At 64.2% G+C, this 11,597-nt stretch overlaps 1 protein-coding gene and 2 long non-coding RNA genes across 3 annotated transcripts; all 3 read right to left on the reverse strand.

Moving 5' to 3' along the window:
* Positions 1-377: 377 nt before the first annotated feature.
* On the reverse strand, positions 378-3,364 carry LOC144256834 (uncharacterized). The gene is made up of 3 exons (XR_013344276.1): positions 3,188-3,364; positions 2,689-2,812; positions 378-970 (listed from the first exon to the last, which is right to left on the reverse strand). It is a non-coding gene; the product is annotated as an uncharacterized LOC144256834 (long non-coding RNA).
* A 28-nt stretch (positions 3,365-3,392) lies between these two features.
* Positions 3,393-5,597, reverse strand: Lat2 (linker for activation of T cells family member 2). Its single transcript, XM_077802890.1, has 8 exons — positions 5,563-5,597; positions 5,392-5,452; positions 5,133-5,170; positions 4,859-4,894; positions 4,759-4,789; positions 4,296-4,351; positions 3,514-3,609; positions 3,393-3,403 (listed from the first exon to the last, which is right to left on the reverse strand). Exons 2-8 carry the CDS (start codon positions 5,415-5,417, stop codon positions 3,393-3,395), a joined length of 294 nt encoding a protein of 97 aa, XP_077659016.1. The 5' UTR covers positions 5,418-5,452; positions 5,563-5,597.
* A 2,025-nt stretch (positions 5,598-7,622) lies between these two features.
* Positions 7,623-11,361, reverse strand: LOC113188510 (uncharacterized). The gene is made up of 3 exons (XR_003301551.2): positions 11,275-11,361; positions 8,022-8,152; positions 7,623-7,691 (listed from the first exon to the last, which is right to left on the reverse strand). It is a non-coding gene; the product is annotated as an uncharacterized LOC113188510 (long non-coding RNA).
* Between the last annotated feature and the right edge of the window lie 236 nt (positions 11,362-11,597).

The following is an 11,597-nucleotide window of genomic DNA, read 5'->3' on the forward strand; positions in this document are numbered from 1 at the left end:
CGGCCCCTCCTCTCTGGGCCTCAGGGTCATTTCTTCTGAGTCAGGTGCAACTTTCATTCAGGTTTTTCCCAGAGAGAAAAGCAGGTGTCAGAGAACTGCTCCTGAGCCACAGAGGTTTATTGGGGGGGATTCAGTGGAGGGACACACTTTGTTCCACAGGTGGCATTTGTGGCCCCTGAGAAGGTCCCTTTTCAGCTCAGCCAAGGAGCAGAGGGCTCCGGAGGGTTCCAGGGCTGAGGAGGGAAGCCTTGGGAGGCTGTTCTGGCTCCCAGCTCCCATGCACGCCCTCCCCTTTTTAAATGAGACAGTTGCAGAAGCTGGCCTTGAACTTGAGAGCTTCCTGCCCGCCCGCCCCTCCACCCAGCTCTGATCCTGGGTGTGCTAGCCCTGTGCCCCACCACAGGCACTGTGTCCCAGCAGAGAGCAACACTACGCTGGGACACCATGCTGGCTTCATCTCTGAGTGAACAGAAGCCCAGAGGGAAGAGAAGCCCCACTGAAGGGCAGAGGGGAGGGGGCGCCCTCACTGGAGAGAAGCCGCTGGCAGTCAGAATGTCAGTATGTCCCCTCTGGATGAGTTAACTGCAGACCTGCGGTCACAGTCAGCAAGTCACAGAAGCCACATGAAAAAGCAACTTGGGATCCAAATCCAGAGCAGAAAGGACACGGAGGCCAGTGTCGCATGGTGTCAGATACGGTGCTGTCACCCTGCGTCCCTGGCGCTGTCACGCAGGAGTCGGGTGGCAGCAGGCCTGCCCCGAGGAGGTCCCAGTCAGGAGAGGGCACGGGGCTGGGGCTGCAGCTCTGGCCATTTACATACAACTGTTCCCCATGGACAGCAGGTCCTCAGGGGCGTTTGTGGGTGTCCTCTCCAGGGGTAGCCCTGGCAGGGACCCCAAAGTGGAGCAGCACTGGAAAGTGGCCCTCGAAGGACAGCAGACACGTCCGTGGTCTGGGGCTCCCTGGTCTCCTGCAGTGCACAGGGAGAGAGTGTCACACAGGAAGGACGTGGCTCAGCTGGTGCCTGTTCCTCTGGAACCACAGCAGGTCCAAGCTCAGCTTTCAGCTGCAGCCTGGCCTTCCCTGGGTCCTGCCAGGGTTTTTTTTTTGCAGGGTGCAGGGAGAGTACTGGGGACTGAACCCAGGGGCGCTTAGCCACTGGGCCCCATCCTCAGCCCTTTTTATATTTAATTTGGAGACAGGGCCTCACTGAGTTGCTTAGGGCCTCACTAAGTTGCTGAGGCTGGCTTTGAACTTGCGAACCTCCTGCCTCAGCCTCCCAAGCCGCTGGGATTACAGGTATGTGCCCCTGCAGCTGGCTGGCAGCTGGGCTTTAAGTTTGAGTCCTGCCTGTGCTGGTGGTGGATGGGGCACGTGGCCTTCACGTGCACATGACCGTCCTGTGCTTTCCTCTGCACAGGAAGGACCTCCCCCAGCTGCCCTGGGCCAGTGGAACTCTCCTGCCTGGACTTGGGCACCCCGGGTTGGCTCTGCTGTCCCTGCTCTCCGCCAGCTGTATCAGGATGCAGAGCCTCCACCAGCCTCCACCTGACCCCAAGCCACACCTCCCAGAGGTGGCATCTGTCAGCAAAAGACATGCTGTCATGGCATCTTCTTTTTTGGGTCCCTGTTAGGGATACCCCTGGAGGGGACACCCAGATGCCCCCTGAGAACCTCCAGTCCTGGTTCCCTTTCTCTGCCTTTCAAGTGAAACTTCTGGAATGATCGCCATTCGCAGTCTCTTAAAACAGGTATCCCTCCATGTCATCAAAACAGCCCTTGTCACCAACATGCGGCACTCAGCTCTGTCATCTTCTCACCTCCCCTGTGCCTGGCAGCCCCCTCCCTGAGCACTGTCACCCTCAGGGCCCCGGGAAGCTGCCTCTGCAGCTGCTTTAACCATCACCTTCTGCCTGGGTCCCCATCTGCCCTCCTTCTCTTGGTGACTCTCTGCCAGTCATCTGGCTTTCAGAGCCACCTATGCAGTGACAGTCCCCAAGGCTGTCCAGGCCCAGCTCCTGGCCTGCCCACTCCATGTTGCCTCATCGGGCACCTTGGACTTGGGTGCAGAGGCTCCTGGCCTTCCCCACAGACCCGCTCCCTGGCGCACAGGGGGCCGGCAGTGGCCTCCCTCCCGCTCAGGCCGATCCCGCAGCCCCGACCCTCGGGCCCCAGGCCACAGTCCGTCCATCCTTCAGGACACACCCATGCCAGGCCCAGGACAGCCCTGTCGGGTTCAGGCTCCACCTGCTGCTGTCCCTGCGTCTACCAGGCCTCAGCTGGACTCGAAGAACAACCCTCTGGCCCTGCCCGGCCCTCCGCCTCCCAGGCACCTCCCTGCCCAGCTCCTCTGCCTTCCTGCACCTGCCCCCAGACTTGGGGCACCTGGGGTTGCCCCTGCTGTCCCTGCTATCCTCTGGAGAGTGGGCGAGGCCCTTCGGGCTGCAGTGCCCCTGGCCGCAGACCCTGTGCCACCAACCTGTCACTTGGGCTTGCGGCTGAGAGGTTCCCTGGGCCCACAGGAGAGGGCAGGGCACCGGGTGGGCTGGACAGAAGCCAGTGGGGGAGCAGGGTCCCCAACCCTCCTGAGCACCCACAGACACGGACCATGGCCCTGCAGGGCTCCTCCAAGCTGTGGGCCCTTCCCTCAGAGCCTGGCGGGCCCCAGAAATCTGGGGGGTGCCATACCTTCCTTCCCATCTCCCCTAGGCCTCCCCGGCCATGGTCACGTCCCCATTCACATAGTCGGGCTCCCCGGCATCCTCCTCTGGGCTTCCTGCTGGACAGGGATGTCCTGCTATCGGGCCTTGCTCTGTGGATGGGGACAGGTGGCTGTGGGAGGGTTCACACCACACACTACCATTGTCCCCAGCTGGGTGCCCAGTCTCAGACCCCAGACCCCACAAAGTGGCTTGCAGGAGACGTCACACTGGAGGGGACTCGCAGCATGCATCTGTCTGTCACCAAGGCTCTCCAGAGTCCCTCGGAGCCCAGGCATGCTGCTGGATGGGCAGCCGGCCCAGGAGGGGAGTCCAGGCGGGACCAAGGCCTCCGGGGCTGCTGTGTGCTGGAAGCTCTGCTGTGGAATGAGGGGTGTGGCCGGAGGGAGGTCCACCCCATCCACCCTTGCAGGCCAGTCCCCAGCCTGCTCGAGATGCACCCTGGGCCTCTGTCCCTGGCCACATACCCACGGCCCTCCTAGACTCCCGCCACTGATGGATGGATGCTGAGTTCTGATAATCCTCAGTCTCCTCGCCACCCGCAGGGACACAGGGACAACCTGCAGAAGGGCCAGTGAGGGGCAGGCCTCCCTTCACAGAGGCCTCCTGTGCCTGTGCTAGGAGCCCACCCAGGGAGGGATCCCCCTGCTCCCTCCCCCGAGGCACAGGAGCTCATGGGCCGCCTCGAAGGACACGGGGGCACCCAAGGCACCAGAGATGGAGAGATGGCAGCCCCCCAGCAGCAGGGACCTCAGCCAGGGCCAGGCGGGGCCTGGCGGAGGACTCACCCTGCCCTGGCCCAGCCCTCGGGGTGGGGCAGCCTCACCTGACTCAAGGGTTCTGGGCTTGCAGATGAGGACGTTCTCGTAGGAGGTGGCATCATCGTCATCTGCCAGAGAGGGCAGGCACGTGGCCTGTCAGGCGGGTCTCCTCCCCCCGTGCCAGTGTCTGCTGGGGCCCCAGGACATCAGGCGTCCTCCCTGTCTCCGGAGGGCACAGCCAGATGCATGGGGAGGGCTGAGAGGAGGACTGAAGCTAGAGGGGGGCCAGGGGGCGGGAGGGGGGCAGCAGGGCCTGGCTGCTGGAGGGGCTGGACCCTTCTGATAGGGTAGGACAGGCCGAGGTCATTGGGCTTGGGGACGAAGTCTGCTGTGGCAACCCAGCCTGCACCAGGAGGCCTGTGGCCTCTGCCTCTCCCAGCGTCCATCTGTGATGAATGGACACCAAGAAACAAGCCCCCCAACCTCAGAAGTGTGCAGTGGACCCCACATTGGCATGGGCGAGCGTCCTGTTGGGGGCCCTCAGTGCTCACCAGGTGCCCCCCGCCCTGGGAGTTGGGAAGTCAGGCTGCTCACCCCCTCCCTGGCTCCCTGCTGCTCCCCACTGTGGCCCTCCCCTGCCCCCGCTCTGCCCACATCCCCACCCTCTGTGGCTGCCCCATCTCCCCAGCAGCCTCTGCACATCTCCAGACCCACTCCAGCCTCCTCCCTGTCCTTCCCTCCCCCTGCCCTGCCCTGGACCGTGGCCTCTGAGGTCAAGTGCCCACCCCACTGCACCCTCCGCCCTTCACCTAACCTTCCGGGGACTTCGTAGAGCACCCCCAATTGTAGTAGTCTGCGGCGATGGGGTCTCTGGCCAAGAAAACAGACGCAGCATAGGTTGTAGGGTGACCCCACGGGGGACAGCGGGGCTGGGGCAGCTCTGGCCATCACTCTCCTAGGAACCCCGGATCCCTCCCTCCCCTTTTCCTGAGCACCTGCGTCACCCTGGGGCTTGAGGGGTGGCAGCCAGGCTCCAGGCACCTTGCTAGGCCCTTGGCAAGTCCCCACCTGCCCGGGCCACAGTTTGCACATTGGTGACAAGAAGAGGCACCTGAGGGCCCTCCTCTCCCATGGTCACCTGAACGGAGACAGTGCCCTCCAACCCTGCCCAGCGCTTCCTCCATGGTAGAAGCAGTTCACGGTTCACAGGCAAGGAAGGGGGGGGGCAGTGGCAGGGGGACAGGGGAGGCATGTCCAGGGCAGGGGAGGCCACTCACATGTATGCTGCATCGGAGTCCCGACCGTCCCCTGGAGAGGAGCAGAGAGTCAGGCCTGAGCCCAGGGCTGGGCACCCCCCGCCCCCAGCCAGCCACCCACCTTTGCTGAAGTTCTGGTACCTGGGGGACACGGGATCTGGAAGAAAGGCCAGGCTGTCCTCCCCTGCTGACCTTGCCCCTGCCCAACCTGGTCATCCCTGTGCTCACACCTGGCACTGCTCTGTCCCCTGTGCCATCAGCCCCAGCCCCAGCTCCAGTGCCTCCTGGGAAGGCGGCCCTGGTCAGCAGGACTCCTGCACAGGAGGGTCCCAGGAGGGACCACCTGGCCCAAGTCCCTCGCTGGGCTCCCCTCTCCCCCCTCTGCTGTCACTCACCGTCCAGGGGGCTGGAGAAGTGCAGCAGCTTGTCATTCCTGCAGGGATGGGACAGGCGGGGTCTGGGGGGGGCACTGAGGGAGGCCGGGCCTTCCGGGGGTCTGGAGGCCACAGCCCCACAGCCCTGGGTGGAGCCCTCAGAGTCCAGCCCTGGGGCTCTGGGGCCTGGGAAGGGAGTGAGGTCTGGGCCCAGCTGCAGCCAAGTGGGGACCCCCAGGGCTGCAGGAGCCCAGGGCCTGTGACAGGAAGCTTGCCCTACCTTGCGGGTACCATGTCAGGGTTCATGCCCGTCGGTGGCCCTGGCCAGGGCTGCCTGACCACTGCAAAAGGCACAGAGGTGTTGGCCAGGCCCCGGGGTGTGTGTCCAGGCCACGCCCAGCCTCCGCCCCAGGACTCCTCCGCCCCAGGACTCCTCCGCCCCGGGACTCACAGGAATACGTCCGCGCCACTGCAAAGCTCTGCAGGTTCTCCTGCCTGGAAAGGTGGCGAGCTGGCTGAGCGGGCTTGGCCTCCCACAGCCCCGGGACACAGGGACAGATCGGGAGGGGACACAGAGCGCAGGGTTGGGAACTCCACAATGGGCGGGGGCTGCTGCCCCCCAGGCCTCAGACCAGGGTCCTCCTGCCTCCACCAGCAGGCCACGCCCCTCCCACTGGGCCCCCTTCCCCACGGCCTTGGATGGAAAACAGCCACCAGCCAGACCAGTCCCCCAACAGGGCCTCCACCTGGCCACATCCTGCTGGGCCCCAGGGCCTACCACCAGCCAGACCAGTCCCTCAACAGGGCCTCCACCTGGCCACATCCTGCTGGGCCCCAGGACCCAGAGATGGGGAGGGGTGTCTGGCAGGGCTATGGAGGCCGCCCTAGGCTTCTAGGGCCTCAGGGTTGGGCTGCTCAGGGACTCGTCAGTGACCAGGGGAAGTGATTTCAGCCACAGTGACCAAGAGCCTGCCCCCTGCCTGATGCCCTAGGAATGTTTGTCCTCCCCAAGACGATGTCCCCCCGGGGCATGTTCAAAGCTGCCATTTACTCCTCAATAACTGGTGAGCCACATCAACGCTCAGCTGACAGCCAGGTACCCCCCCACCACAGGGTTCCCCGTTTCCTTTGCAGAACGCTGATTTTGTTTAGGGGGCCATGAGCCCATCTAGAAGACTGTTTGCCAGCCTTTCCCACACCTAGGTGTAGCCATGATTAATCTGCGGGCAACAAAGATGCATGCCCAGGTTGTTGATGGTCCCCAGAAGTATCCTTACACAGAGAACTTCCAGCTGGGGTCCACCCTTTTTATCTTTATCCCTTCTTTATTCCTACTGCTTAGAATGCAGAGATGAGGGACCGAGCTCCAGCTGCCACCTTGGACCATAAAGCACCCTTGAAAATGGTTGCTGCCCTTACAGATGAGCCAGTTATCTATTCAAACAGGTTTCAGGGCTCCTTCCCTGAACCAGAATGGCTACCTGGTCCAGACTACCCGGAGCCAAATCAGGGAGGCCTGATTTAGGAGGGATGTCCTAAAGCCACTAGAGAAAGTGACTGGGGAGCTGGGCCTGGTGACAATTGCTTTGGGCAGACCTGCAGGACTGAGGTGAGAGAGGAGGGCAGGGGAAGGTGCTCCAGGGAGGGGACAGTCCAGGAGTGCCCCCTCCCTGCCACGAGGACATTTAGCCTCTGGCCCTGGCCATCTACAGCTCTGGGATCCACTGGGGATGGAGACCATCAGGGGCTGAGGGGGCAGGGTGGAAGAAGGAAGGCGCTTGGGAGCCACAGGGGAATCTGCAAACACATGGCTCAGAAATCAGGTGTCCACAAGAGCCCAGACAGGCCTGGCCCTGCTCTGGGTGGGCAGGAGGGGGAGATTCTATTTCCACACCTCACTGTGGTTTTTCAGTTGCAAAGGGAAATGAGGAAGTGTGTGTGCGTTTGTGTGTGCATTTCTTCTGGGTGTGCCCATGAGTGTCGTGATGCTGTGTCAGGCTGTGCCTGTCCCTGAGAGTGGTCTGTGGTCACTCTTACTCAATCACAGGACACTGAAGGCTACTGCCCAGGGTTGTTCTTGGGTCTCAGTCCCACTCTGGTTCTGCCGCATCCAGCAGGCAGCCCCATGGGGCCTTCTCTCCCAATCCTGCCCCCTCCTTGGCCTTCCTTATCCCCCAAGGGTCATAGCCAAACCCCTTCCTGAGCCCCTTGAGCATTTCCAGGGGGCCTGGGACTTTGCTCACATCCTGTGCCCAGCTCTCCCAGGGGGCCATGGCCTGTGAGGCTGGGCTCCCCTCTGCCCAGCCCAGTGGGAGCTCCTGGGCTGGGATGAGAGTGAGGCGAGGACAGGTGGCCTGGGCCTCTGAGGCTGGAGGTGGCTGGTCCTGCCCCAAGCCTTACCTGATCCAGGCTGGGGTGGGGCCTGGACAGCCCCTGGGCCCTTTCTTCCCCTGCCCTGACTGCTGGGGACCCTCTGGAGCCCGCCCCAGGGTGGAGGGGCAGGAAGGAGCGGGGTGGGTGCCCACAGGGAGGCCACTCACAGGCTCCTCTGCTGGTAGATCTTCTCGGCCTTCTTCAGCCCTGTGGGAGAGGTGGGGTACTGAGCCCCAGGGACAGGTCTGCGGCCCCTCCTCTCATGTCTCCTGTGCCCTCTGCAGGACTCAGGCAGGACTGGGGGCCCAGCGAGCCATGCTATGGGCCACCGTATGTCAGGAGAGGAGGGTGCAGCGCCGGGCACCCCAGCTACCTTCCTGGTGCAGAGTGACTCGCCCGCCCAGAGACCACCCTTGACCCCTCAAATCCAAAGCCCCCATGAAGCAGACCTGTGGTCCTCAGAGGGCAGCTTTGGGGCCAAGCCAGGTCTTGGCCTGGGAGGTCTCTGGGACATCCTCACTGTCCCCATCCCCTTACCTGGGCGCGAGCAGCGCACACACAGCCCGGCCGCGGTCCCCAGCAGCAGCAGCAGCGCGGCCCCTGGCCACAGCAGCTCGGTCCCGGCGCTCATGTCCGCCCTGGTGACCCACCTGCGCCTGCAACAGGCCCTGAGCCAGGCCGGCCCCCGCTCAGGCTCCTGGCCCCCCTGGGCCTGGACAGCCCTCATCGGAGGCCAGGCCACAGGGTCTTCCCTCCCTGCTCCCGGGACTGATGGGCTGCTGTTCCCCATGGGACCAGCCCCCAGGTCCTGCCACTGTCACCTCGGCGTGAGCTGGGGACCAAGCCCACTAACTGAGGCATGCGCACCTGCGTGCAGCCCAAAGCCCCTGCCCCTGCCCAGCCAGCCCCGAGGGACAGGTCACCCTGATTCACAGACGGAGAAACCCAGGCTGGAGTGCCCACTCATGGCTGCCCCGGCCCCAACCTGGGCTCAGCTGGCCACGACCTGCCACTGTCCTGGGCTCCATGGGACCCGGGGTCTGAGGCCCCTCCTCCCACCTCTCAGAGCCCAGGTACCCACCCGACACCCTCACACTGGCGCCCGTGGCCTCCTCTGCCTCCCAGGACCTGGGAATGGCACTTCCTCCCCCGAGCACCTGTGATCCTGAGTCCGCCCCCTGAGCCGGGAGGGAGGTCAGGAAGGGGCCCCCAGGGAGGGAACAGCTGCCCACAGCAGCTGGCGGTGGGCTGCGCCGGGGTGACAGGGGCGGAGGGAGGACAGTCGGGGTGAGGAGCTGGCAGAGGGCTGCCACACAGTCCGTGACCCTCCCTGCCTCTGGGCCTTGGTGTGCAGGCCACACGGGGAATGAACTATAATGGCACTTGGCACTGGCAGGGACACAGTTGAGGGGGCTGAGCCCTGTGATGACCACTCTGTGCCCACCAGTTCTCCCCACCTCGTCCCCAGGGGAGGGCTTGGAGTGGGCACAGGATGTAAGAGGGCTCTGTGCCACCCGCCTGCTGCCCCAGGCTGGGGCTGGAGACTAGGGCTGTCTCCTCGCTCACTCTCTGGGCTTCCGGGGTGATGGTGGCAAAGATGAGGAATCTCCATGCAGCCCTGAGCCACAGGGGGGCCGTCACGATGGCCTCCTCGCCTGCCCCAAGGCCACATGAGTCAGTGAGCACAAGTGGATCCACAGACCTGTGACCAGCACAAGCCGCGTCACCCGGGGCGGTGCCCAGGGGAGCTCGGCTCCCCTGCCCTGGCCTGCTGTGCCTTGGCACCCTTCCACCTGGGCAGCCGGGGCCACCTCTTCTCCAGCTGTGTGAAGCGAGAGCACCTGGCCTTGGGGAGGATTCCTGGGACCAAATCCCACCTGTGCCCAGAGACTCCGGGTCTCTGTTTCCTATCTACAAAATGGGGATCAGCCCCAGGCCTCCCCACGTTGTTGCTGGCCGGGCCCGCTCTCCCAGGGGACACCAGCTCGGGTCCCTCTTACTTCTGGCTGCCTGGCTTGCCCTCCCTTGCTGATCCCAGTCATCTTTGTCCTTTGGTTAGGACAGTGACTCTTTCTGCTTCCTAGGACTCGGACACAGGCATGTTGGTGGGCTGGGGGCCCCGCACCAGAGGGACAGGGGGCACAGCACAGGGAACAGTCTGCTTAAGACCCCAGGAGCTGACCTGACCTCTGCTGTTGCTCTCCGGGGTACCCCAGGCCTTCCCAGGAAAGATGGCCTTCTGCCACCAGGGCTGACTGTCCTGGGTGGGCACAACTGTGGAGTGCCCTCAGCCCTGGGCAAGGGACAGGTCAGGCCTGGTCTATGTCCTCTCACCTATTGGACAGGGGAGATAACTACACTTGTCCCTCAGGTCTGTCCCGAGGCCCGGCTTGGACTTGTGACAATGCATGTGGTGCAGGGCTGGGCCTTGGCGGCTGTGACCACTGGGACTCTTGTCACCACTGTGGTTCCCAAGGACTGTGGTATGAGATGCCACAAAGCTGAGGGTGGCCTGCAGCAAACGCTGTGGGCAGCTGTGCTGGAGCCTGCCCACCTGGCTGCCTGCAGACCGGAGGTCGGAGCTTTCCCCCAGGGCCGTGAGGGTGAAGGGCCAGGGGCCTGGGGAGGGGCAGGGCCAATGCCTGGGGCACCCGCCTGATCCGAAGCTGTTCCCCAGGGAGGCTCCTCCTTAGGGGAGCAGCGGGGCCAGAGGGCACTGTGTCCAAGGAGGCAGAGGCCGAGTGCAAGCCCAGGGCCGGGGGCTCTGCATGCCCCTCCCTCTCGGTCCCCCTGTGCCCCAGGCTGACACTCTGCCCTGTCCCTCCGCCTCCCACTGCCGTCCAGGTTCCAGAGCAGGTGGTGGCAGGCAGCAGGCTGGGCCCCTGGGGCCCTCCTGGCAGCCCTGAAAGCCCCAAGGGGCCAGGTGGGGCTGGGCGGGGCCGGCCTTGGCTCTGGAGGCCAAAATAGCGCAGAGGGAAGTGGGCAGTTTTCATATGAGCAGGGTGTGCCGAGAGCGGCTGTGGGAAAGCGCTGGGCGGCAGCACCAAGGCCCCCAACCCGGAAGGGCCTTGCACACCATCCGTCCAGTCGCCCAGCCTGCTCCACATGCTGGGGATGGGGACTCGGGCCCGAGGGCCAGGGCAGTATGAGAGGTGGCACCCGAACTCCAGGCCCTGGGCCGGCTTGATCACAGGTGCTGCCCTGGGGTCTGTCTCTTCGTCCAAATAAGCCTTGGTCTCCAATGAGGCTGGGGAGAGTCCTCTGCACGGGAGGCCGTCCGCCCAGGTAGGGGCAGGGGGAGGAGGGGTGGATGGGCCCTGCAGCCCTTGTCCCAGGGGCTGTGGTGGTGGTGGCGGCAGGGTGGCTGAGAGACTGGCCAGCCACAGCCTCCTGTCAACAAGGCTGGAACAAAGAGGCCTCCAGCCCCACCACGGCTGTCCCCTCCAGCCCACCACGGCTGTCCCCTTCAGCCCCTGGCTGAGCTGCAGGAGGGTGGGCCTGGCACACTTGCCTGGAGTGCCACAGCAGAGATAGTCCCACTTCTGGACAGTGACAGAGCCACCCTGGGGGCTCTCAGGGCCATGCTGGGCTGGGACGGCGAGGGCAGGAAAGAGGCCGGAGCCACAGGGACAGCTGCTGAGGGCCTTGGCCACAAGTGCCAGCATAGGAGGCGCCAGGTGTCCCTGTCTGCTCCAACCCACCCAATGGCCACCAACGGCTCCTTTGGGGTTGGGGACAGCCTCGGGGCCTCTGCCTCAGCCAGGCTCCAGGCACCCTGGGAAATGCTTACCTGAGAGTCAGGACACCTCACTGCAGCCACCCCATCCTGTGCCCACACACGCACCGGCACACCTGCCCGAACTGCCGCCAACGCCACAGACTGGCGGGCAGCAGGCGAGGTGACGGGCTTCCTGTCAGCCACTGAGTCATGCTCACATCCGCTGCTCGCCGGACAGGCTCAGCTATTGACAGACAGAAAGGGAGGGACAGAGGGCACAGCACAGGGAACAGAAAGACGGGGACACACACTGGCAAACACGCAAAGGCCCACAGTCACACCCAAAGAGGAGACGCACCACGGGACGGGAACAAAGAAGGAAAGCTAGGTGACGG

The sequence above is a fragment of the Urocitellus parryii genome, chromosome 9 (genome assembly GCF_045843805.1).
Source record: "Urocitellus parryii isolate mUroPar1 chromosome 9, mUroPar1.hap1, whole genome shotgun sequence".
Lineage (NCBI taxonomy): Eukaryota > Metazoa > Chordata > Mammalia > Rodentia > Sciuridae > Urocitellus > Urocitellus parryii.

Excerpts from the sequence above, each read along its gene's own strand:
- Lat2 (XM_077802890.1), bottom strand. The coding sequence starts at position 5,417 with ATGAACCCTGACATGGTACCCGCAAG. Across the intron at positions 4,895-5,132 it reads CTTCTCCAGCCCCCTGGACG|ATCCCGTGTCCCCCAGGTAC; the intron begins GTGAGTGACAGC and ends CCTTTCTTCCAG. Across the intron at positions 4,790-4,858 it reads GTACCAGAACTTCAGCAAAG|GGGACGGTCGGGACTCCGAT; the intron begins GTGGGTGGCTGG and ends GCTCCTCTCCAG.